The sequence below is a fragment of the Garra rufa genome, chromosome 18 (genome assembly GCF_049309525.1).
Source record: "Garra rufa chromosome 18, GarRuf1.0, whole genome shotgun sequence".
In the NCBI taxonomy this organism is placed as follows: domain Eukaryota; kingdom Metazoa; phylum Chordata; class Actinopteri; order Cypriniformes; family Cyprinidae; genus Garra; species Garra rufa.
In genome coordinates, this window is record NC_133378.1 from 35510501 (window position 1) to 35535289 (window position 24789).

At 34.9% G+C, this 24789-nt stretch overlaps 2 protein-coding genes across 2 annotated transcripts in view; one reads left to right on the plus strand and one right to left on the minus strand.

The window, feature by feature from the left end:
* Positions 1-47: 47 nt before the first annotated feature.
* On the plus strand, positions 48-7657 carry mdp1 (magnesium dependent phosphatase 1). Its single transcript, XM_073823490.1, has 6 exons — positions 48-185; positions 950-1013; positions 1127-1234; positions 1851-1958; positions 6333-6418; positions 6516-7657. Exons 1-6 carry the CDS (start codon positions 152-154, stop codon positions 6596-6598), a joined length of 483 nt encoding a protein of 160 aa, XP_073679591.1. The 5' UTR covers positions 48-151; the 3' UTR covers positions 6599-7657.
* Positions 7658-13114: 5457 nt separating this feature from the next.
* cdh24a (cadherin 24, type 2a) overlaps positions 13115-24789 on the minus strand; it is a 97925-nt gene continuing 86250 nt past the window's right edge. Inside the window, exons 8-11 of the mRNA XM_073822735.1 lie at positions 23601-23927; positions 18795-18999; positions 16527-16893; positions 13115-16446 (exon numbers count right to left, since the gene is read on the minus strand). Coding sequence (XP_073678836.1) covers positions 15553-16446; positions 16527-16893; positions 18795-18999; positions 23601-23927 — 1793 coding nt within the window. The 3' untranslated portion in view covers positions 13115-15552. The remainder of the gene's footprint in view (positions 16447-16526; positions 16894-18794; positions 19000-23600; positions 23928-24789) is intronic.

The following is a 24789-nucleotide window of genomic DNA, read 5'->3' on the forward strand; positions in this document are numbered from 1 at the left end:
CGTAACCTCCTACGCATTGCCGATGTCATGACGCTACTTCCGCATTACCGGTAAGGGCAAAGCAAAACTCTGGTGAGCAAAACGAAAGCGGTATGTTCTCTTTCCGTGTCATTTATTTGGCGTTTTTCTCCGTGTCAGTCGCTAATCAAAGATGTCTAAGCCGAAATTAATAGTGTTCGACCTCGGTAAGTTTTCACGCTAAATGTTTTCAAGTTTACTTTAGAATGACGGTATGAAACCTCATAAATGATAAGTTAAATAAACTTCCTCATGTTTGTTCATATTATAGAGACCACAGAACATGTCTGATGACATTTGTGGCTGAAATTAAATAGGAAGTAATAACTATGCCATGTTTTCTGTGTGTGTGTGTGTGTGTGTGTGTGTGTGTGTGTGTGTGTGTGTGTGTGTGTGTGTGTGTGTGTGTTTAATATATAATTCATCTGTGAATACAACTAAAAGAAACAGTAACACTTAATGGCAACCAGTTTAAAATAATTTCATTTTGTGAACTGATGTGACTTCTCATCACAGAATGAGGCAGAAAAGGTATTACTTTATAGTATTCTATACAGCTATAAAGGCAATGATGATTGGCAGGAAGGATTTTGGCACTTTTAGTGATTTCTATTATATCCACAAAAAGTAAATGACAGAAATTCAAAGATTTTAAAGGCTGTAATGTGATGTAATGTAGTTATCAAGGCAGACATCACATGCATTAGATGCGTTGTCTTGTGGTTAAAATCATTGACAGTGGAATTTCCCAATAGTGAGGCCATCTCTGGTTACTAGTTACTGGATTATTTATGTGTCATGTTAAATATCATGGTTATCACACATACTGATATAGCAACACCCCTAACTGAACACAATAACAATAGTTCATTTTTTTAAAATATCATGATTATTATATGACACATTTTTGTTCTCGCTTGGATTTAAACAGATTACACCCTCTGGCCGTTCTGGGTGGACACTCATGTTGATCCACCTTTTCACATTGATGACAGGTTTGTCTTTTTCAGCTATAGCATTACTTAGTTTGTTCTCCCTTAACATACTTCAAAGATGTTTATCCTTAAGTTTTTGCTGGCTCACACTGACTCGTCTCCTGCTTCTCCAGCGGCAAGGTGCTGGATAGAAGATCTGCCAGCGTTCCCATTTATCATGATACTGAAAAGATCCTGAGCTCACTGCATAGTCAAGGGTTCAAGATAGGCATTGCATCACGGTAAGATTGCAAATGATCGAATGAGCACACATCGACTAGAGGCTGTTCTAAATATACACTACCAGTCAAAAGTTTTTGAACAGTAAGATTTTTAATGCTTTTTAAAGAATTCTGCTCACCAAGCCTGCATTTATTTGATCCAAAATACAGCAAAATCTATATAATCTATTTAAAATAACTGCTTTCTATTTAAATATATTTTTAAAAATTCTATTTCAGATAAATGCTGTTCTTTTGAACTATCTGTTCATCAAAGAAACCTGAAAAAAACTATATACTATACTCTATAACTATACTGTTTACATAATAATAATAAATGTTTTTGAGCAGCAAATCAGAATATTAGAATGATTTCTGCAGGATCATGTGACTGGAGTAATGATGCTAAAAATCCAGCTTTGAAATCACAGGTTTAGATTACATTTTAAAATACAGCCAAATAGAAAACAGATATTTTATATAGTAAAAATATTTCAAAATTGTACTGTTTTTGCTGTATTTGGACCAAATAAATGCAATCTTGGTGAGCAGAAGATACTTTAAAAAATCACTAAAAATCTTGTGGTGAATATACTGTGTCTGTATTTATATTGTGTTCTTTTTCTGTTTTTTAAAGGACTAGTGAGACAGAAGGAGCCAATCAGCTGCTGTCACTCTACAAACTCGACCAATACATTTCCTTCAAGGAGATCTACCCTGGTTCAAAGGTCACTCATTTTAAAAGGTACTGAAAAGACGTCCGACTTTTGAATTTGGCTGGTAATAAGTAAACCCCTAGTAAGCTCCTAAAGCACCCCAGCAACCACAAAGCAATACTAAAAAACAATCTGAACATATAAGTAGAGATGCACCGATTGATCGGCTAGTGATCGGAATCGGCCGGTTTTTCGCATGATCGGCCCGGATCGGTGACCGGCCGGTCAATTTCTCCTCTTGCCGATTTCTAGCCGATCCCTTTATTGCCAGTGACGCATGCAATTACGTCACAGCCACACGCGCGCACTCACAGTCGATGACACAAGATGACACAAAGATCGCAGTTTGTAACATTTATAAGGCCAAAATACAACGTGAGGGAACAACCACGAACCACGCGCTTGTTTAGCTAGGCTGGACATGTGGTAGATCGCGCCCCCGCTCTGCATATTTTGCATGTCTCTGTTAGTTAACACACGTGATTCAGATAACCCGCTCGTTAGAAGTGAGCTCCGTGAATTAACTGTGTTCCGATTGACATGGTCCCTGCCCAGTGTTCATTGCTCCCTACTCCCTGAGCAGGGGAAATCCGTTGACATACTACACTTTCATTCATTCACATATTTGCGCTGCGCCTGCATACAGCCTCTTCACACACTAATAGTTCGAAGCGAGCGTATATGTTCCATTTGAAGGTAATTAAAGCGTGCGCGACGTGAATTTAATTTGTATTTATTTACAGATGCATTTATGTTACACTTCTCTAGTAAGTTTCATCTGTGTATGAAGACGCTGTATGCGGTGGTGTAGCGCAAATATGTGAATGAATGTTATGAAGCGTAGTATACAGCTGGATTAACTGGTGACAAGGCAGAAATGCTTCTCTTTATCAAGAAAAATTTGTCATTAATTCTCAAGTAATAGCATTTAATACGAGCATTGTTATTTCTACCTATTTGAAGACACAGTCCACTTTTTGTTATTATAGTTATTGTTGTGAGATGATCCTGTAATTAATGTTTAAAAAAAGTTCCATATAAATTTCATTGAAGAAAAGTAGATTTTTGTATGCCTGCTTTGTTACTTATATTTTATTTCTAATGTTTTCAAGGCTCAGAGCACTATATTTTGTTAAAGTTATTTTAATATGAGAAGATGCTGTAATGTTTATACATTTCTTTTATTATAAAATAAAAAAAATACATTGAGGAAAAGATTTTTGTTAGTATAACTATACTATGTTAGTTACAGGAACTAAATTTATACCTTTTTCGAAGGCACACAGCACTTTATTTAGTTGTTAAAGTTATTTTGTTGTAAGAAGATCCTGTAATGTTTAATAATTTATTTTATTATAAAATAAATTTAATTAAAGAAAATATTTCTGTATAGGCCTATGCTTTCATTACAGTTCTTAAAAAAAAAAAAATCGGAATCGGCAAAATTTGGAATCGGCAGGTCACACTTACTGAGAAATCGGAATCGGAATCGGCCAAGAAAATTGCAATCGGTGCATCTCTACATATAAGTAACTCTATAGAAAGCATTGGCAACCACCATAGAAGTTTGTCTTTTATTAGTTATGTGTTCTTTTAATAGTTGAGTCCATTGTGCAACAGAGATTTGCCTTTAATTTTTTCCAGTGCATGAGAATTTTTTTCTTGGTGATAGCTAGAGACAAAAGAAAGTAGTGGAGTGGTGTTTTCTATTGTATTGGTTATTACTGAGGTATCACCTGACAGGCATAGTGTTGGGATGGTTGGAATTTTGCAATTGAAAAGTGCTGACATTGTTTTAATTACATTTTTAAAAATGTAAACATTTTTTATTATTGTAAATTTAAAGTTTTTCACAAGATAAAAAAAAACTAGGATTGTCAGTTTAATGTGTTAACTTAATTAGTTCTGAAAAAATAATGTGATTAAAACATTTTAACGCAGTTAACATGCTGGCCCCGCCCCCAGACCTGTTCATCATCTCATATTTTATACAGTTGACTGTTGACAAATATGACGCAGGGCAACAACTCCATAAATGCAGTTATGCCCTAAAATTCAAGATATTGGTGCAAATAAATGCCCCTGTATGTTTTTTGTCTCATATTTATATCATGTATCACACGATATTACACAGGCAGCAAGAGCAATATGACAGCAGTGCTGATTTTGTGCCGATCTATCATAAGCTTAAATGTTTTTTTTTTAGAACAGTTCAGTAAATAAGAAGTTGATATTGTGTTATATTTAAATTTAAACACAATAGTATGTGATTTTGCAGAGAACATATTACCTTTGAAGTTATAGCAGAATTGTTGCGTCTCTCAGAGCAACACAGCTGTGTTTAGTTTCTGAATGAATCCGCGCTTTGAACAAAATCATGTGAACCAGGGATTCAAAGGCCTATTCATAAAGCGAGACGTTTATTTAATTCTTAAACGAGTCAACTGTTTGAACGAATCAAATGACTCAAAGACATTTACCGCCACCTGCTGGCAGATTTAGTTTCTTATTTAGATTAAAATAATAATACTAATAATAGTAATAAAAACATTAAAGGGATAATTCACCCCCCAAAAATTAACAGAACATAAAAGAAGGTATTTTGAAGACAAAGCTGTTTTGGTTACCAATGACTTTCATTGTATGAACAAAAAAATACTGAGATGTTTCTCAAATTATCTTCTTTTATGTTCCATAGTTTACTTTAATAAAATATTTCTTTCTAAAGCTACAATTTGTGATGTCTACTTGATACTTTCTCATTTAAATAGCTTTAAATAGTCTTTTGGGGGTATTTTCACAGTCAAATTTATTTTGCGATTAATTCGATGAATTAAACGAAACATCACAAACGAAACAGGAAATAGTGAAAATGGCAGATCACAGAAATAATTGTTATGTTCCAGGTTGTGCAGGGGATGTTAAGTGCAGGGATGGGTTGGCGTTTTAATAAAATAAGGCGAGCCACTCAAGGGACACGTTTAGCTTCTTGCTAGCAGTAGCCTGTTACATTGCAGTACATAAGATTTCACTTACCACATAAACAGAGTAAAGGTTGTATCAGCGATTTCTAGCCTGAAACATAAAGTGTCAATTTCAGCTGACCTTTCATCACGATCCGCTCGCTGCTTGCCCCATAAATTGTCTGTGAAAAAAACGCGTCTCTCTGGTCAGCCTAGGGTCCGAGATATGCCAAAAAAAAAATCGACACTACCAACCTTTCCACAGATAAACAAACAGTGTTCCAACCAATCAGCGTCAGGGGTTTGGTGTTGTGGACTTTCGCGCCGCCTCCCTCACATCCCTGCACCAGTAGGAAAGTCCACAACACCAAACCCCTGACGCTGATTGGTTGGAACACTGTTTGTTTATGTGTGGAAAGGTTGGTAGTGCCGATTGTTTTTTTTGGCATATCTCGGACCCTAGGCTGACCAGAGAGACGCGTTTTTTTCACAGAAAGGTCAGCTGAAATTGACACTTTATGTTTTAGGCTAGAAATCGCTGATACAACCTTAAGGAGAGATGACTGCACGGACGATGGCGAATGATTTGCAGATCCTGATCACCACTGACTGCATCTAAACTTGTCAAATGTGCTAAGTACTGCCGCTGTAGTATAACGTTACACAGAGCATCGCAAATCTCAAAAGTGAAAGTAAATAGTTAGTTAAATAGGGGCAGTTTCAGTGCCCCGCATATTAATAGTGGCTCGAGCTCCGTAATTAAATATATATTTTCCTCCATGTGTGAGATACTGAAATGAGCCGCTCTGTGAAACAGCCAATCAGAGCAGAGCTCATCATTATTATTCATGAACCTTCCAAATAAGGTAATAACAGACTATTTCGTTCTAGGGACAACTCCTAGGGTTGTAAATGGACTTGTAAAACCGTTTCTGGAGAATTTTTGCCCTTACCTAAGCCATATACTGTACCTTCTATGTAGATATCAGAGACCAATTTAAAATATTGTGTCAATGCATTCTATGGCACCTTTAAAAATATTAAACAGATGAACTGTTGGTGATTATGATAAATATTTCTTGAGCAGCAAATCAGCATATTAGAATGATTTCTAAAGGATCATGTGACACTGAAGACTGGAGTTGATAAGGATGTTGATAATTCAGCTTCACATCACAGGAATAAATTATATTTTTAAATGTATTTAAATAGAAAACGGATATTATAAATCATAATTGTATGTTTTTAATAAAACAAATGCCGTGGTAAATACAAAAAAAATCATCTTAATTATTCCAAACTGTGTCCAGTGGTGTAATATCAGTTCTGTTCTAAATCAAAAAGGGCATAATAGTGTGTGCGCCTGTCTTTACATGTAGTCTCGCTCACATGTGCGTGTCTACAGTACCTCAGTCCGCCTGACTGTTGTTGTGTCTCCAGGCTGAAATCTGACAGTGGCATCCAGTTTTCTGACATGATGTTCTTTGATGATGAGGAACGGAACATCGTGGAAGTTGGCAGGCTGGGTAAGTTTCTGCTTACTGTCCTCTGCAAACCTTTATAGCTGCTTCAGAGAACTGGAGCTGTATAGTAAAAGCTGGAGACTGTTTCCCGCTCTTTTAGGTGTTCACTGTGTGATGGTTCATAATGCCATCACCTGGAATCTAGTCAAGAACGCGCTTGAGCAGTTCAGCAAGAAGCAGTGAAGGCGTCTGGTCCTGTGAAGATGCAGATGCTGCAAATGAAGAAGAATTCATTGGCTGTGCAAAAAACTGACATGTATTGAGGACTAGGAGTATCAGGTCTAGTGGTTATTTCTGTGTTATCAACCATTTTTAACTTGAATGACAAAAGCAACTGGTGAATATTTAAAATTCTGTTTTAACACTTAAATAGTTTATGATTTAGCTGCATTTTAAAACTTTTAGTGGTGGGGGGGGGGGTTGGTAAGTTAAAGGAACACTCCACTTTTTTTGGAAATAGGAGTCAAGTTTTAAATACAAAAAAAAACTCGTTGGTCATTTTTGAACGCGATGCTATTGGTCTAATAGGATTCAATGATCTATGCTAAGCTATGCTAAAAGTGATATCGCCAGAAAAGGAGAACATCTGAATGGATTTAAAAATGGTAAAAATCAACTTATTAACCTCGGGGGGAGTTGGAGAATGAGCCTATTTCCAAAAAAAGTGGAGTGTTCCTTTAAGATGCAATTTATTTATATGTATATAAATAAACGTTCATGTCATACGCTTTGACGTGGAAAAGTGCTTAGCGTTATGTCAGGGTTCGAGCAGACATACACACTTTTTGTTGTTGGAGTACTGTTCTAGCAGCTCGCTGTTCTAAATTAAAGTATTTGTATGGTAATGGTGATCTTTTATATGTTACTGACATTAATTAGGAGTTGTTTACAAGGCAGAGAGTTGTGCACAAGTTTAAGGTAATTTACGATTCATAGATTTCACATCTGAAAGAGCATTTTCTGTACGTTTGTTCTATAAATCACATGTACGCATATTTAAGAGATGATCATAAGATCAAATTTAAAATGGTTTCTGCAAAGTATTTTGTAAATGAGGCCCCTAGTCTTCCATAGAAATGCACTTTTGCTTATTTCTCTTATACTTTTAAGTAAAACGGAACTATAAATACAACAAAAGGTTTTATCTGTTACTGTATGTGACGTTTACAGATTTTCTGTACAGAGACTACAACGGAAAAATAGTTTTATATTTATAGAAATTTATAAAACACGTGTCCTCTATTTTTTTGGGGTTGGTCTCTTTTTTGTGTCTTTATTTCTCCACACAAAATACTATTTTTCAATATAAAAGTAAACATTCAGTTTTAAATATATGAAATATTTTTATTCAGCAAGAATGCATTGATTGAATGTGACAATAAAGGCACTTATAATGTTACAAAAGATTTCTATTTCAAATTAATGCAGTTTTAAAAAAAAAACTTTATTCATCAAAGAATCCTCAAGTATTAATTTTTATAAAATATTGAGCTGCCGAACTGTTAATAATAAGGAATGCTTCTTGAGCTGCAAATAAGCTTATTGGAATGATTTCTGAAAGATTATGCGACACTGAAGACTGGAGTAAAATAAAATTTTAAAATACACTACTGGTCAAAAGTTTTTAAACAGTAAGATTTTTTTTTTTTAAAGAAGTCTCTTCTGCTCACCAAGCTTGTATTTAATTGATCCAAAGTACAGCAAAAACAGTAAAATGTTTAAATATTTTTACTATTTTCAAAAGTTCAAAAAAAGTAATTAAAAAAGTTTTCTATTTGCATATATTTTAAAATGTAATTTATTCCTGTGATTTCAAAGCTGAATTTTTAGCATCATTACTCCAGTCACATGATCCTTCAGAAATCATTCTAATATTCTAATTTGCTGCTCAAAAAACATTTATTATAATATTGTTGAAAACAGCTGAGTAGAATTTTTTCAGGTTTCTTTGATGAATAGAAAGTTCAGAACAGCATTTATCTGAAATAAAAATCTTTTGTAACATTTTAAATTGCTTTATCATCACTTTTGATCACTTTTTTGATCAATTTTATCCTTGATGAAAAAAAAAATACATAAATATATATACACATACACACTCTTATATTGATCTTTCTTTTCATCAGAGAATCCTGAAAACTGAAGTAATGATGCTAAAAATTTAGCTTTGATCACAGGAATAAATTACATTTTAAAATATATTCAAATAGAAAGCAGTTATTTTAAATAGTAAAAATATTTCACAATTTTACTGATTTTGTTGTATTTTGGATCAAAAAAAATGCAGGCTTAATGAGCAGAAGAGAATTCTTTCTTTTAACTAGCGTATACAGTATTCAAATAGAAAAGTTATTTGATATTGTAATATTTCACAATATTAATGTTTGCTGTATTTTTAATCAAATAAATGCAACCCAAGAGAGCATAAGCAACTGTGTGAAAAAAGTGTTTGCCCCCTAAACTTAAAGCAACACTAAGTAACTTTTCCCTCAACGCTCCCATCTACAGGTTGGAAGCGGAATTGTCCATTACCGCTGTCGTAAATAATTTAGCCTACCGTCGCGTCACATGCACGTTATTTGTTTGGAGGCTATCCAGGACCGGCTTTGGAAATAACGATGTCCAGTGACAAGGTGGAGTATGTTGTATGACTTTATAAAAGTATGAAAACCTTTTGTGAAGCCTGCCGTAAAGCAAGTCGCATTTGTAGTCTCATTTGAATTACAAAACCGCGACCCGACGACCCAAACTTACATAGTGCTGTTATGGCCGATAGAGGGTCGCAAAGCGAATACGAAAGTGCCGTTTCACCCTGTTATGAGGTGATGAACCACTGACACGAGTTCGGAAACATTATTTTAAGGTAAAAACAACTCTTTAGTGTTGACAATTCCGCTTCCAACCTGTAGAGGGAGCGTTGAGGGAAAAGTTACTTAGTGTTGCTTTAAATTGAGTAAGAAAAAAAACATTCTGATTTTAAACTATGGCTGTTTTTAAACATTTATTTCAGCTAGTTCCCAATTAAAAATCCTAATTTATAACTAAAGTTAAAATGAAAAAAGGAAAATATTACGAAAAACTATAACAGAATATCACTGAAACTAAAATAGTTTTACTTCTAGTGAAGTGCTCTTGTGAGGAATCAGCCCATTATAATTCTCTGCTCCTTCACAGTGGTCTTATGGTAGTTTGGGGGAAAACAAATGTTAATTAAAGTCCTTCATGAAGGTTTCATTTCTCCAGCGAGCACACAAACAGCCAGAGGATATCATCTCCGAGCAGGTGACAGCAGGATCTCTCATAATCCTCATAACTCATGTCATTAGCACAGCTACATTCTCCTGCGTTAAATAAGAGATGCTAGCGGCGAGAGACTGGGCGGCCATCACGCTCTGCCTTCAGCGCTATCAAATGTGAATAACATATAGCAGACGATGCTGTCTAGGACGTATGGTTGCTTAAAACTTTCAAAACACTATCTGTGGCGGTTTGTGTGTTTTGCTGAATAATTTAGCGTCAGTGGGCTGCACAGCTATGGGTCTAAAAGCCCGCTGGCCTCCTTTTCCTTCTAATTTAACGCTATTCCAGCTCGCGGTATTAATGGCGGCGTGTCTTTGCCTTCTAGATCCCGGCTTTCTTCTGAATAAGTGATTCTGTGTCTGGCTGACAACCTGTTTAGATAAAAGCAGAAAGTGCTGCGCATCATACAGTTCAAGAGACAGACGGAAAGATGCACTTGATCCAGGTCTCTCATCCTGAGGTCTAAAGCCTAAAGCACGCTTCTACCTCGCTTTCTTCTTCTCTGATTCGCTGGCGTCTCGCGTAGAAAGCAAAGTGACAGTGCAATAAAAGCGCATTCTCCCTCTAAACATCACAGCGGCTTCGTGTCAACTCAAGACACTAACGTTTTCTGTAGTTTGGAAGTTTGCGGCGTGCCTGTGCTGTGCTGCTTGATCCTAAAATGATTTTAATAATTCACGCCGGCTTAAAAATTTATGCCGTGGATTGTAATTACGCACTAGAGCCTACACTATATCATATATTTAAAGCTTTCAATGAACCGCAAAAGAAAAAACTTTTTTGACGAAGATTTAAAAGCATTTTGAAATGGGTATATTAATGGCTTTTAAATGAAATTTATTTTTAACAGATTTGTCTCTCAGTGCTCTAAAGATAGATCTATCTATCCATCCAATAGTGACCTTATAACAATTATTTACAACTATTATTATTTACCAGTTTTTACAAACCAATGCTGACTCTTAATTTAGTTTGTTAAAAAAAAAACTGTAATACATTCACAATGGAGGTCTATTGGGAGTAATATTTTCAAGGTTTAAAGCAGATACTTAATTTAAAAATATTTTGATATCATTATTTTTTATAAAATATTACAAATTATTTTATAGGAGCCATTCTACAGAATGTTGGAAAAATTTTTTTGATCATAACACCCCCTAAAAAATCAATCATGTCACTACCAAATCTCCACCAAATGTTTTATTAGTGACTGTTTTGGTAGTGATAACTCTATGGGATAACACCCCCCAAAAAATCAATCATTTCACTACCAAATCTCCACCAAATGTTTCTTTAGTGACTGTTTCCATAGAGATAACTATATGGGATAACACCCCCCAAAAAAATCAATGATGTCACTATCAAATCTCCACCAAATATTTTATTAGTGACTGTTTTGGTAGTGATAACACCCCCTAAAAAAATCAATCATGTCACTACCGAAACTCCACCAAATGTTTCTTTAGTGACTGTTTTGGTAGTGACAACTCTATAGGATAACACCCCCAAAAAATCAATCACTTCACTACCGAAACTCCACCAAATCAATCATGTCACTACCAAATCTCCACCAAATGTTTCAGTAGTGACTGTTTCAGTAGTGACAGCTCTATGGGATAACACCCCAACAAAATCAGTCATGTCACTACCGAAACTCCACCAAATGTTTTATTAGTGACTGTTTTGGTAGTGACAACTCCATAGGATAACACCCCCAAAAATAAATGATGTCACTACTGAAACTCCACCAAATGTTTTTTTAGTGACTGTTTCAGTAGTGAAAACTCACTGTTAGATACATTTGAACCTAGCTCAAAGATGCTAATCAGCACATAGTTAGCTAGTTAAAATCAGTCTCAGCCAATAGACTAAAACATATACTGTTTCGGTAGTGACATGAAAAATGAAGAAAAATTGAAAATTAATATATATTTTTAAACTTCACTTTAAAAAAAAAAATCAAAAAGATACTTTTTTAAAAACAACAATGTAAAACACATTAGAGGTTAGGGTTCGGGACAGCCACCTCCCACCTTGGTTGTGGGACGGCAGTTTACAAGTTTTTAAAATAATTATGCTCATATTAACCTATTTGTTAAAACTGTGCATTTTAGCATTTATTTGAATGTTCTGCCATATTGACTTCCAGATTAAGTGGATCAATTTTCTATAATAATCGACAGACTGAATGTCAGGTTGAACCTGAAAGATCTCTTCAACCAAACTACCACTCATTAAAAATAATGCGAACACTTATGCAGCTACATCGGGAGATACAATACGGTTATTATTCATAATTGAACTATTATCTTCTCTATGTGCAACCCAGAAAATTGGTTTTACAGTAAAATCAACACATGGAATGAGAACAGTCAATGCCTTTTCAGCTCCACTTAAATATATGAATTATCATCTTAATATAAAGAATATGCAATAATTTATGCAGAATAACTTACTTTCAAATTACTTATTAATTTATTTTGGTGCTGAGCAACGATTAATCATGATTAATCAGATCTAAAATAAAAGTTTGTTTATATAATATGTGTGTGTGTACTGTGTACATTTATTATGTATATATAAAGACACACACACACAAAGTATATATTTTGAAAATATTTACATGTGTATATATTTATATTCATATAATTTATATTATATATAAATATATTTAATATATAAACAACATTTGTCATAAATATATACATGCATGTGTTTGTATTTATACATAATAAATATACACAGTACACACATATGCAGTATTATGTACACAAACTTCTTTTTGGTTGTGATTAGCGCGATTAATTAATTAAATTACTTGTATTTTATTTAATAGTTTTAGTAATTTTGTTTTTGTAATTTTTCTACATTTTTAAAAATGTCTTTTTTATTTTAAGTTCAGCTTTAGTACCTATTACGTTAAACTAACACAAATTTTGCATTGGCAACTAGCAGAAATATTTTGAAGGTTTTTGTTATTTAATTTTATTTCAGTTAACATTTATTGCAAGCATCACAAAAAAAACTTTCTAAATGGTTTTAGTTTTCATATTCAAGCCCATATTCAGTGCGTCAGATTTGTGCCAAATATGAATATGCACAAGCATGAATGATATTTCAGAGGCAAACATTTTCAGTAAATGACTTGCATTTCAGTCTATTCATCTCACAAATCTATCATACGATTTCGGAAGACATCAAATAAAGCACATAGCTTAAAATAAAACTACTTTTATGATGCTTATATGATGCACTTTATCCTTTTGACAGTCTGAAAGATCACTGCAAACTTACTTGACTGTAAAAAAAAATGTGGGGAAAAAAAAAATGTGTGAACATTTCGTTTTGTGCTTTACCGAAGAAATGCTCATACGTCTGTGCATCGACATTTACCAAAGTTCACTGTACACCATTTATTGAACATCAGATGACAGTCAGTTTGACAAGAGATCGTACAACACGTTGGAAATTCTCGGAATCTTCCAGCTGTGGTTTTACAGTAGGATTGAATTCAACATTTACATAAAGAGATTTACATAAACTCTCTGCTCCAAAAGGCTTGTCAGTTCTCCAATGATATTTACATCTGTACATGAGAACGCAAAGAGCGTACAGGATGAACAACAACAACAACAACAAAAAAACCTATATGAAACAGGATCACATTCAGTTCAGAAGTTCACTGTCTCAAAGTTTCAGTTGCATAGGTCTTCCATGAAAAAACGAAAAAGGGTTAAAGAATTGAAGCGGTTCAGGAGGTCTAATCCAGGCAAAGCATCCTGACTAGTGAAGAGAGAAAAACCGATCTAAAAACGGATAGAAGTAAGCCATGCGCAAATCATCTTTATGCATTGACGTGTGTGGTTGCAGTGACCTAGTAAAAACAGCCTTTTATCGAACCGTTTTAAACAGTTTAGCTTCCTCGCTGTCAAATCCAAGCGAGAGAGCGTTGCCTTATTAATACACAAGCGTCAATATGAATTTGTCAGCGATTGTACATATTTCATGAGACCTATTTTATTTAAACAATGCCACTCGTAGGGCTGAAATCAATATTTCAGAAATGAGATGTTTCATAACTTTGGCTTGTCATGCAGACGTGAATTATTAACTTAAGTGTAACAGGAGAACGCTGAAAGAGAAGACTAAGACATGTGCTGCTAATATGTTTGTGTGGAACAAGACAGGACTTATTTTGGTGGATTTCCCACCTTGAATGCCATATTTAATGAGAAATAAAGTCAAATAGCCACCTACATACAGGTATTACAGGCTGCGTAAGCTGAAACATTTCTGTCATGTAATTTTAAAAAACACTGACAGATAATTCAGATTGTTTTTCATAATTTCTTACAATTTTTATATTCACCTCTCAGTAAATAATTTTAATAGTGATCAGAAGAAAAGAAACAGGGATTTAAAATTAGGGAAAAAAACACACTTTCCTCCTCACCAAGCTTGCATTTATTTGATCCAAAGTACAGCAAAAACAGTAACATTTTGAAATATTTTTACTATTTAAAAGAACTGTTTTTATTTGAATATATTTTAAAATGTAATTTATTTTTGTGATCAAAGCTACATTTTCAGCATCATTACTCCAGTTTTCAGTGTTACATGATCCTTCAGAAATCATTCTAATATGCTGATTTGCTGTTAAATAAATATTTATTATTATAATCATCAATATTTAAAACAGTTGAGTAATTTTTTTTAGGATTCTTTGATGAATAGAAAGATCTAAAGATCAGCATTTATCTTAAATAGAGTCAGTATTTTTTTTTTGACGGGGGGAAATTTATAGAAATGAATACTTTTATTGATCAAAAATAATGATAAAGACATTTATAATGTTACAAAAGATTTCTATTTCAGATAAATGCTGTTCTTCTGAACTTTTTACTCATCAAAGAAACCTGAAATGAGCTGTTTTCAACATAATAATACTAATAATAAATGTTTTTTGAGCTGCGAATCAGAATATTAGAATGATTTCTGAAGGATCATGTGACTGGAGTAATGATGCTAAAAATTCAGCTTTGAAATCACAGGAATAAATTACATTTTAAAATGTATTCAAGTAGAAAACAGTTTTAAATAGTTAAAATATTTCAGATTTTTACTGTTTTTGCCGTACTTTGGATGAAATAAATGCAGTCTTGGTGAGCAGATGAGACTTCTTTAAAAAAACATTAAAAATCTAACTGTTCAAAAACTTTTGACTGGTAGTGTATATATAAAATAAAAATGACAAAAGCTCGAAACAAGCTGAATAAAAAAATAACTAAAATCAAATAAAAGCTGTAAATGTAAAAAAACAATACAATTAATTACTATTTAATAATTAAAATGATAAAAAATAATTTAAATTAATTAAATTATATAAATAAAATTTAAATTACACTGGTAAAATCATTAAATAATCAGATACCTATTGAATAAATCAAGCAAGTAAACTGTAAGAAAGCCATGTCTGTTGTCCTTTTCCACATCGCAAGACTAAAAAACTAATGAGAAAAAGAAGTATGTTAATGCTGAGTATAAAAGTCTGAGACCACATTGAAAATCTGAGATTGAAACCTGGAAATGAGTAAAAGATTTAGATAAAGATGACATTTGTACAATGTAAGCACTGTGTGTGTGGCTGGACGTCAAATGAACGCGAGTGACTTACATAAGAACTCTCTGCTCTACTAAAACACTGACATACTGGTTTTTGGCAGGTCCATATAAAATTCTCTTTGTCCAGATTGTGCTCATTGGCTCCTTTCAGCACTTATTGCTTTTGAAAGCTCACGATGTGACATCACATCCTTCCTCGTTACTCCCATTTCCTTTTAGTGCACTGCTTCCAATTCTTCTGTGTTTTCCTCCGTCTCGTTCGATTCAGTTTTTTCGTCCTCTTTTCTCGTTTCTGTCTCACTCTCGTCTTCTGTCTTGTTCATTTCCTTTTCTTGTTGTTCTTCTTTTAAACACTCACCCTGGTGTTTTTCGCCCTCCTCTTTTTCCTTTGCTCGTTCCCTGAAAATATCAAGCAATTTGTTAAACTTGGGTCCCCATTCCTCAAATCTGTGTTTCTGTCCCTCTGTATCATTTTCGGCCTCGCTTTCGAGCGAGCTGAGAGATGTGGCCTGTGAGCCGCCCCCCTCCAATCCGTACGTCTGCAGCGAGTCGTATGGCGGCTGCATGGGGTCAAAGGTCACCAGGGCTAGACGGTGCTGCAGGAAATCGCCCATTCGGTTCGTCAATGAATCTGCACCTGCCTTTTCTGAGTTCGCTTGGGCAACTTTTCCATTTCCCAAGCCCCACCCTCTTTCGTACAGCCCCGCCCCTCCTGGGAGAGGCATCACTAGGTGTGGCACATAGTTCTGCCCGCCCACTCCGTACAAGCCCATTAGTCCGGCGGCTTCTGGGTAAAGAAGTGTCGTCCCAGGCAAAGCTATCCCTCCGCCACCCCTCAGCAAAGTACCTTCCATTGTTCTGTACGGGACCTCCGTGGTGCTCAGGCTGGTTGAGCTCTGGCTGGTGCTGATGAGTGGAGTATCCCCGTTCTTATCCAAAGCCGAGGCGGTGGTGGAGTCATCTGTGGTGATGGTGGAAATGGAGGCTCGTGTGGTCAAGCAGTGAGGGGACGACTCAGGTTTATGGCTTACGGAAGTGCTGGAGGCCTCTGAGCAGGAACCGCTCTGACTGGAGCCCTTCACGAACAGAACCTGGTCTGAATGCACAGACTGAGATAGAAAACGATAGAAGACAGTGAGGAACATGATCAGGAATGCAATGTGATAAATATTAGTGGCAATGAGTTTACCTGATCCTGGCTGAGTGTGTGGCTCTCAGAGATGACCTCACTTCCTGTCTCGCTCTCTTTCGGAATGCTGTCGGTGGATCCGTCGGCTCTTTTATGTTCTGATCCATCCCTGCTCTTGCCGATATATACAGAACCGGATTCTAAAGGGCCGCCGGCCTGGCCTTGGCTGCCGGGAAGAACATACGCCAGCTTGGCGAGGTCCAGTCTGGAGTTGAACGGGCCGAGTCTGTTTCTTGAAGCCGGAAGGGTCTGGATGCTGTAGCAGTAGCGTCCGTAGAGGGGCGCAGAGACGGGGCGGCGCGGATCCAAACCCAGACTCTGACTCCAGCTGAAGGTTCTAATGTTGTCCAAGTTATCCTGAGAATATCTGTTATGATAAAATAGAAATTAGGCAACTAAAATGGATGGATGGAAGCTTATTTCAGCCACATAAGTAATACGAATGTTATAATTTGTCAAAATTTCAACTTAGTATCTCATAATTGGTCAAAATTGTGTCTTAGTGTCTCATATTTTTGACTTGAGTTATAGCTTTCTGTCATAATGTTTACTTCTATCTGAGATTACACTGATTTGGTGCTTGAAAAACATTTATTATCAATGTTGAAAACAACTGCTGCATAATATTTTTCTGAAACTTGTGATATCTCATAATTATGATTTAATATGCTGATAATCATGTATTGTTTATCACATATTCAGTAGTATATCATGATTTCAACTTTTTCCTCAGTTATTATTTAGGATGTCATATTTATCTTGTAATTATAACTTTGTATCTCTAATATGCTGATAGTCGTGTATTGTTTATCTCATAAATCTTTCCTCAGTTTTTACTTAGAACATATTTAGCGCATAATTATGACTTAGTATCTCAATTTAAACTTTTTCTTGAATATTACTTAGGATGTCATATTTATCATTTATCTCATAATTATCACTTATTATCTCTAATATGCTGATAATCGTGTAGTGTTTATCTCATAATCAGTATCTCATAATTTAAACTTTTTCCTCAGTTATTACTTAGGACGTCATATTTATCTCATAATTATGACTTAGTGTCTCATAATTTCAACTTTTTCTCAATTATTACTTCGGATGTCATTTATCTCATAATTATCACTTATTATCTTTAATATGATAGTTATGTATTGTTTATCTCATAATCTGTATCTCATAATTTAAATTTTTTCCTCAATTATTACTTAGGACGTCATATTTATCTCATAGTTGTGACTTAGTATCTCTAACATGCTGATAATTGTTTATTGTTTATCTCATAAATGTATATAAGTATATAATAATTTCAACCTTTTCCTCAATTATTACTTAAGCAAGTCATAATTTAAACATTTACCTCATAATAATGACTTTACATCTCAGTTTAGACTTTTTATCTCATTATTGACTAAGTGTCTCATAATTTTGACTTTTTATGTCATAAATATTACGTCATAATTATGATTTAAAATGCATAATTTTTTTTAGGGGCATAAATTGGGCTTCCATAGTTACGCCTTTGCACTAGTGATCCAAATATTGCATGAAGCTTCTGTTAAATTAGAAAATACATCACCAAATTTGGGAAAACTGTGCAGATCCAAGTATTTCATTGGGCTTTTAAAGGAAAACCACATTCTTTGCAACTTTAGCATCAAAACCTGATGTATCAAAAGTTACATCAAAAAGTTGTTCAATTAAAAGATCTTTTGTATTCCCAGTGGAAGCTCCCGATGCACCAATTCAAAAACAGTCAGTTGTGTTTTTAAAAATAGTTGCGTGTGAAGTATTTCACCAACCTGCCCAGGAGTATTACAGTGACATCAAACAGGAATATGATGGATAGAGGACTAGAACACAGAGTGGGTTTGAACGGCATAAATATTAACTAAATGAACTTTGCACTGAAACAGCTGTCAGATCTGCGTTGTGAAGGCTCATTAAACCACACACACTCCTGTGTTGCAGAACCCTCATTAATCAGATATACATTTAACATCATTTAGAGTGACTGAATGTATTTAGAGTAACCAGAGATTCGAAATGAAGATACACCAGTTTGCGGTGAATGTCAGCTTATATTCAAGCTGAATGATTCACATAGATTAATAATATAACATGGCATTTTCTAAGCCAAATGTCAAGAAATGACATGTGATTTAAAAAAAACTGATAGTGCCAGCAATAAATCTAGGAGGTTCAAATGATGAAATGAGATGTCTATTTATGTGAACATCAAAGTCACAAGCACACTGACACACTCACATATTCTTGCTGTCCTGAAGGCGCTGTGCCCTGCGCATGCTCTGGGGGGCGCTCTTTAGGGTCGCGATATCGAAAGCGGCCGTGTCCGCCTCTCCGCCTCCCTCATCATCATACGTGATGATGTTCTCCCTGATCTCATCATCCTCCACAGGAGACTGAGTGTCCCGTTTCTGCCTTCGCAATGATAGCGAGAGCGCCGCCACTACTATCAAAAGAGAGAAAATGACAGAAAGTTATTGCCATTTTTCATGAACAGGGTACAAAATAGACTATTTCTTGTTTTCCACTAAATAATCAGTGAAAAGAGGTGCTTAACCTTCAGAAACTGCTTAACCTTCAGAAACAGAAAAGGGTATCCTGACATTTGATGTGTTTAAAACTACTTCTTGTCTAGGCTGATTTAATGTTAGATAGCAGTTTAATAGTTTTCACTATAAAAATGTGTGCAATTGGAAATGTTTCTCTCATTCATTTTTTTGTACATAAAATAAATGTAATAAAAATTAAAGAATGAAAGAAGAAAATATTGCTATAGAAAAACACTGTACAGTCGTGGCCAAAAGTTTTGAGAATTACATAAATATTGGAAATTGGAAAAGTTGCTGCTTATGTTTTTGTAATAGCAATTTGCAAATACTCCGGAATGTTATGAAGAGTGATCAGATGAATTGCATAGTCCTTCTTTGCCATGAAAATTAACTTAATCCCAAAAAAAACTTTCCACTGCATTGTTAAGAAGGCTTCAGGGCGTCCAAGAAAGTCCAGCAAGCGCCAGGATCGTCTCCTAAAGAGGATTCAGCTGCAGGATCGGAGTGCCACCAGTGCAGAGCTTGCTCAGGAATGGCAGCAGGCAGGTGTGAGCGCATCTGCACGCACAGTGAGGCCAAGACTTTTGGAAGATGGCCTGGTGTCAAGAAGGGCAGCAAAAAAGCCACTTCTCTCAAAAAAAACAAACATCAGAGACAGATTGATCTTCTGCAAAAAGTATGGCGAATGGACTGCTGAGGACTGGGGCAAAGTCATATTCTCAGATGAAGCCTCTTTCCGATTGTTTGGGGCATCTGGAAAAGGCTTGTCCGGAGAAGAAAAGCTGAGCGCTACCATCAGTCCTGTGTCATGCCAACAGTAAAGCATCCTGAGACCATTCATGTGTGGGGTTGCTTCTCATCCAAGGGAGTGGGCTCAATCACAATTTTGCCCAAAAACAGCCATGAATAAAGAATGGTACCAAAACACCCTCCAACAGCAACTTCTTCCAACAATCCAACAACAGTTTGGTGAAGAACAATGCATTTTCCAGCACGATGGAGCACCGTGCCATAAGGCAAAAGTGATAACTAAGTGGCTCGGGGACCAAAACGTTGAAATTTTGGGTCCATGGCCTGGAAACTCCCCAGATCTTAATCCCATTGAGAACTTGTGGTCAATCCTCAAGAGGCGGGTGGACAAACAAAAACCCACTAATTCTGACAAACTCCAAGAGGTGATTATGAAAGAATGGGTTGCTATCAGTCAGGATTTGGCCCAGAAGTTGATTGAGAGCATGCCCAGTCGAACTGCAGAGGTCCTGAAAAAGAAGGGCCAACACTGCAAATACTGACTCTTTGCATAAATGTCATGTAATTGTCGATAAAAGCCTTTGAAACGTATGAAGTGCTTGTAATTATATTTCAGTACATCACAGAAACAACTGAAACAAAGATCTAAAAGCAGTTGAGCAGCAAACTTTGTGAAAACTAATATTTGTGTCATTCTCAAAACTTTTGGCCACGACTGTACACTGTACCACTGTTTCTTATTAACTCTTCTTAATATTTAAAATAATATTTCTTTAATCAAATAGAAGTCAAATTAAATGAATCATTATCAAGTTTTTTTTTCTTTCAATATTGTTTCAATATTGCAACTAGTGTAACAATTGTCAGTTTTAAAGTACACTGCCATTCAAAAGTTTGGGATCAGTAAGATTTTAAATTTTTTTAAAGAGGTCTTTTATCCTTATTAAAGTTCCATTTATTTGATAAAAAAATACAGACAGAAAAGTAATATTATGAAATATTATTGCAATTTAAAATAACAGTTTTCTATTCTAATATAATTTAAAATATAATTTATTTCTGTGATGCAAAGCTGAATATTTATCAGCCATTACTCCAGTCTTTATTTTGACACAATCCTTCAGAAATCATTTTAATATGCTGATTTATTATTATGTTGGAAACCTATTATGTTTGAAACCTGTGATACTTTTTTCAAGATTCTTTGATGAATAAAAAGTAAAAAAACACAGCTTTTATTCAAAATAGAAATCTTTTCTAACAATATCTCTATACAAAATCTTTCATTTTTTTATCAATTTAACATATCCTTGCTGAATAAAAGTATTCATTTCCTTCAAAGAAAAGAAAGAAAAATGTTTTGACCCCAAACTTGACCCTAAACAGTAGTGTATATTGTTACAAAGGATTTCTATTTTTTTTTAAATGCCGTTCTTTTTAATGTTTTATTCATCAAAGAATCTTGAAAAAAGTATCATGAGTGAAAAAGGCTTCTTTAAAAAACATTAAAAATCGTACTTATCCCAAAGTTTTGAATGGCACTGTAGCTCTGATAAAAAAAAAATTGCAATGATATTTCATAATATTACTGTTTTTTTTTCTGTATTTTTAATCAAATAAATGCAGCCTTGATGAGCAGAAGTCTTTTTTTAAAAACATCAAAAATCTTACTGACCCCAAACTTTGAACAGTAGTTTATATTGTTAGAAAAGATTCTATTTAAAGTAAATGCTGTACTTTTTGTTTTATTCATCAGAGAATCCTGAAAATTATCATAGGTTCGAAAAAATTATAATAAATCCACATATTAGAATGATTTCTGAAGGATCATGTGACACTGAAGACTGGAGTAATGATGCTGAAAATTCAGCTTTGCATCACAGGAATAAATTCTATTTGAAGGTTTATTAAAATAGAAAACCACTATTTTAAATCGCAATAATATTTTACATTAGTACAGTTTTTTCTGTATTTTTATTCAAATAAACTGCCTTGATGAGTGAAAAAGGCTTCTTTAAAAAACATTAAAAATCTTACTAATCCCAAGGTTTTAAACGGCAGTGTAGCTCTGATAAAAAATGGCAATAATATTTAATAATATTACTGTTTTTTCAGTAATTTTAATCAAATAAATGCAGCCTTGTTGAGCGGAAAACTTTTTTTTTTAAAAACATTAAAAATCTGTTCCCAAACTTTTCTTTTGAACAGTAGTGTAGCTCTAAAAAAAAAAAAAGATCTGGAAAAAGTTTTAAAAAGATGATAAAAATTAGGATATGGCAACACATATACTGCAATGGAAAAAGGTCTAAAAACTAGTTTCTTAAAAATTATTCCAAAAGATACAGAAACTCCTTTAACTAAATTAATATTTCTTAATTCAAACTGAAAAATAAAATGAAGTGAATCATTACAAAGGTTTCTTCAATGTCCTCCCTAAAAGCTTTTTTTCCCCCTCACTGTTCATTTTTCATTTCTGTCTGAAAAGAAAAGACAACACGAATGCTAATTGTGTTATTTTTGCAGAAATGCAATTATATCGTGGTAAACACTTCCAAAAAAACTGTAATAATATAACTAGGGCCAATATCTATAAAATTCCCTTTGAGAAAACACATTAGTGCACTTCCAATTTCAGGTAATTTTTCCATTATGATACAGTGTTGCCATATTTTCGTAATTTTCTGTAAAGCCATGTTAGATAAAGTTAACAAGTGAACAACAACTAATTTAAGATAAAGAAAGGCAGTTTGTAGAGGATTTTTGCAGGCGCCCATGAATGGGTGACTTCAGAAAGTTTAAAAAGGAGTAAAAAATCAAAGGTTATGTAGATTTAAAACGTAACAATACGTTGTATGGGTCAAAATGATCGATTTTCTTTTATGCCAAAAATTATTTGGATATTAAGTAAAAATCATGTTCCATTAAGATATTTTCCTACCATAAATATATCAAAACTTAATTTTTGATTAGTACTATGCATTGCTATGAACTTTTTTTGGACAATTTTAAAGGCGATTTTCTCAATATTTAGATTTTTTTGCACCCTCAGATTCTAGATTTTTAAATAGTTGTATCTCAGCCAAATATTGTCATATCTTAACAAAACATACATCAATGGAAAGCTTATTTATTCAGCTTTTCAAGATTTCAAATGGACCATTATATATATTTTACATATTTGTCTTGAAAGACAAAGACTTTCTTTTCATTTCCAGCAATGCATTATGTTGCAAGTGAAACTGTGAGGAAAATTATATGTTGCCATATGGCTACACCAAAGTGTATTTGTAAAAAATGCCTATTCCACCTCTCACTTTCTGCACCAGCTGACTTATTTAGTAAAGTTTGAATGTTCAATGTCATTTGGGGAACCTTAAGGGTGGGAAAGTGCTGTTCCGCAATCTCAAAATGCCATACGATGCTCTCAGCACTCATCAACTGCTGTTTATTATAAGTAACTTACTGCAGAAATAAAACCCAAGCACGTTCATTAGCAAAGCCAACTGACAAATGGAGGAGAAACGACAAGGCAGGTTGGCGGAAACTTCGAGCGACCCACAAAAAACACACATATATAGAAGAAAAGCTGCAATTTTAAGACAAGCCAGGAGGCAATGGTGGATGAAGACCGCGAGTGATGGACAGATGTAGCAACAACACATCATTAAACCAGCTGGGTATAGAGGCGGAGCGAAGGGTGAGTAGCAATCACTAAACCTGACGAAACGGACTGGAAATCAGAACTGACCCAGAAGAGTCGACGCACAGGCCAGGATGGCCAGCATGGCAGCCGAGCTGACACCCAGCAGCGGGGAGTTTGATGGTAAAGGCAAACACGCCGTCTGCCTCTCCCAGTCCGGCACAGACGCTTTATCTTTCTCGTCCGTTTGTTGTTTTCGTTCTTCCGCCCACATGCCTCCGTTTTGGCACGGACAAACCGTAACGGTAATCGTTCCTGTGCTGCTGAGGTCTGACGCACCGTCACGGAGCATTATGGGTATTTTTAGAGTAGGTAAAGATGAAGAGCGAGGAGGAGACTTAAGGGACGACAAGAGCACCAGACTCGCCGTGTGGTCTGGAAGCAAAAGAAATGAATAACAAAAACAGCCGTCAGTCATTTGAAACATTATGAACGAAAATGATTTTTTAAATGTAATAAATAAATCTAATTATATTCTAGAGAGAAAGAGAGGGAACTTTTTGGCTACAAGGAAAATATTGTTTATTTTGCTATATTTCTACTCATTTATAATAGACTTTTTCCCAAAAATATATATATATATATATATATATATATATATATATATATATATATATATTTTAAGTAAATTAAGATAAGTAATTCAACTCTAGTTGTGAAACACAGACTGAAATAGTTTAAGTCTTTGGTTCTTTTAATTGTGGCGATTTGGCTCACATTTAACAAAAACCCACCAATTCACTATCTCAACAAATTATAATATGGTGAATGCCAATCAGCTAATCAACTCAAAACACCTGCAATGGTTTCCTGAGCCTTCAAAATGGTCTCTCAGTTTGGTTCACTAGGCTACACAATCATGGGGAAGACTGCTGATCTGACAGTTGTCCAGAAGACAATTGTTGACACCCTTCAAAAGGAGGGTAAGCCACAAACATTCATTGCCAAAGAAGCTGGCTGTTCACAGAGTGCTGTATCCAAGCCTGTTAACAGAAAGTGGAAGAGTGGAAGGAAAAAGTGTGGAAGAAAAAGATGCACAACCAACCGAGAAAACCGCAGCCTTGAGAAGAAGAGCCACCACACACAGACGTTTAAAGGAATTCGGCTACAGTTGTCGTATTCCTCTTGTTAAGCCACTCCTGAACCACAGACAACGTCAGAGGTGTCTTACCTGGGCTAAGGAGAAGAAGAAATGGACTGTTGCCCAGTGGTCCAAAATCCTCTTTTCTGATGAGAG

Bases quoted from the DNA above. Each gene is read 5' to 3' on its own strand.
- mdp1 (XM_073823490.1), top strand. From the start codon at position 152: ATGTCTAAGCCGAAATTAATAGTGTTCGACCTCG. The intron at 1,014-1,126 runs GTTTGTCTTTTT...CTGCTTCTCCAG, and splicing joins CCTTTTCACATTGATGACAG to CGGCAAGGTGCTGGATAGAA. The intron at 1,959-6,332 runs GTACTGAAAAGA...TTGTGTCTCCAG, and splicing joins AAGGTCACTCATTTTAAAAG to GCTGAAATCTGACAGTGGCA.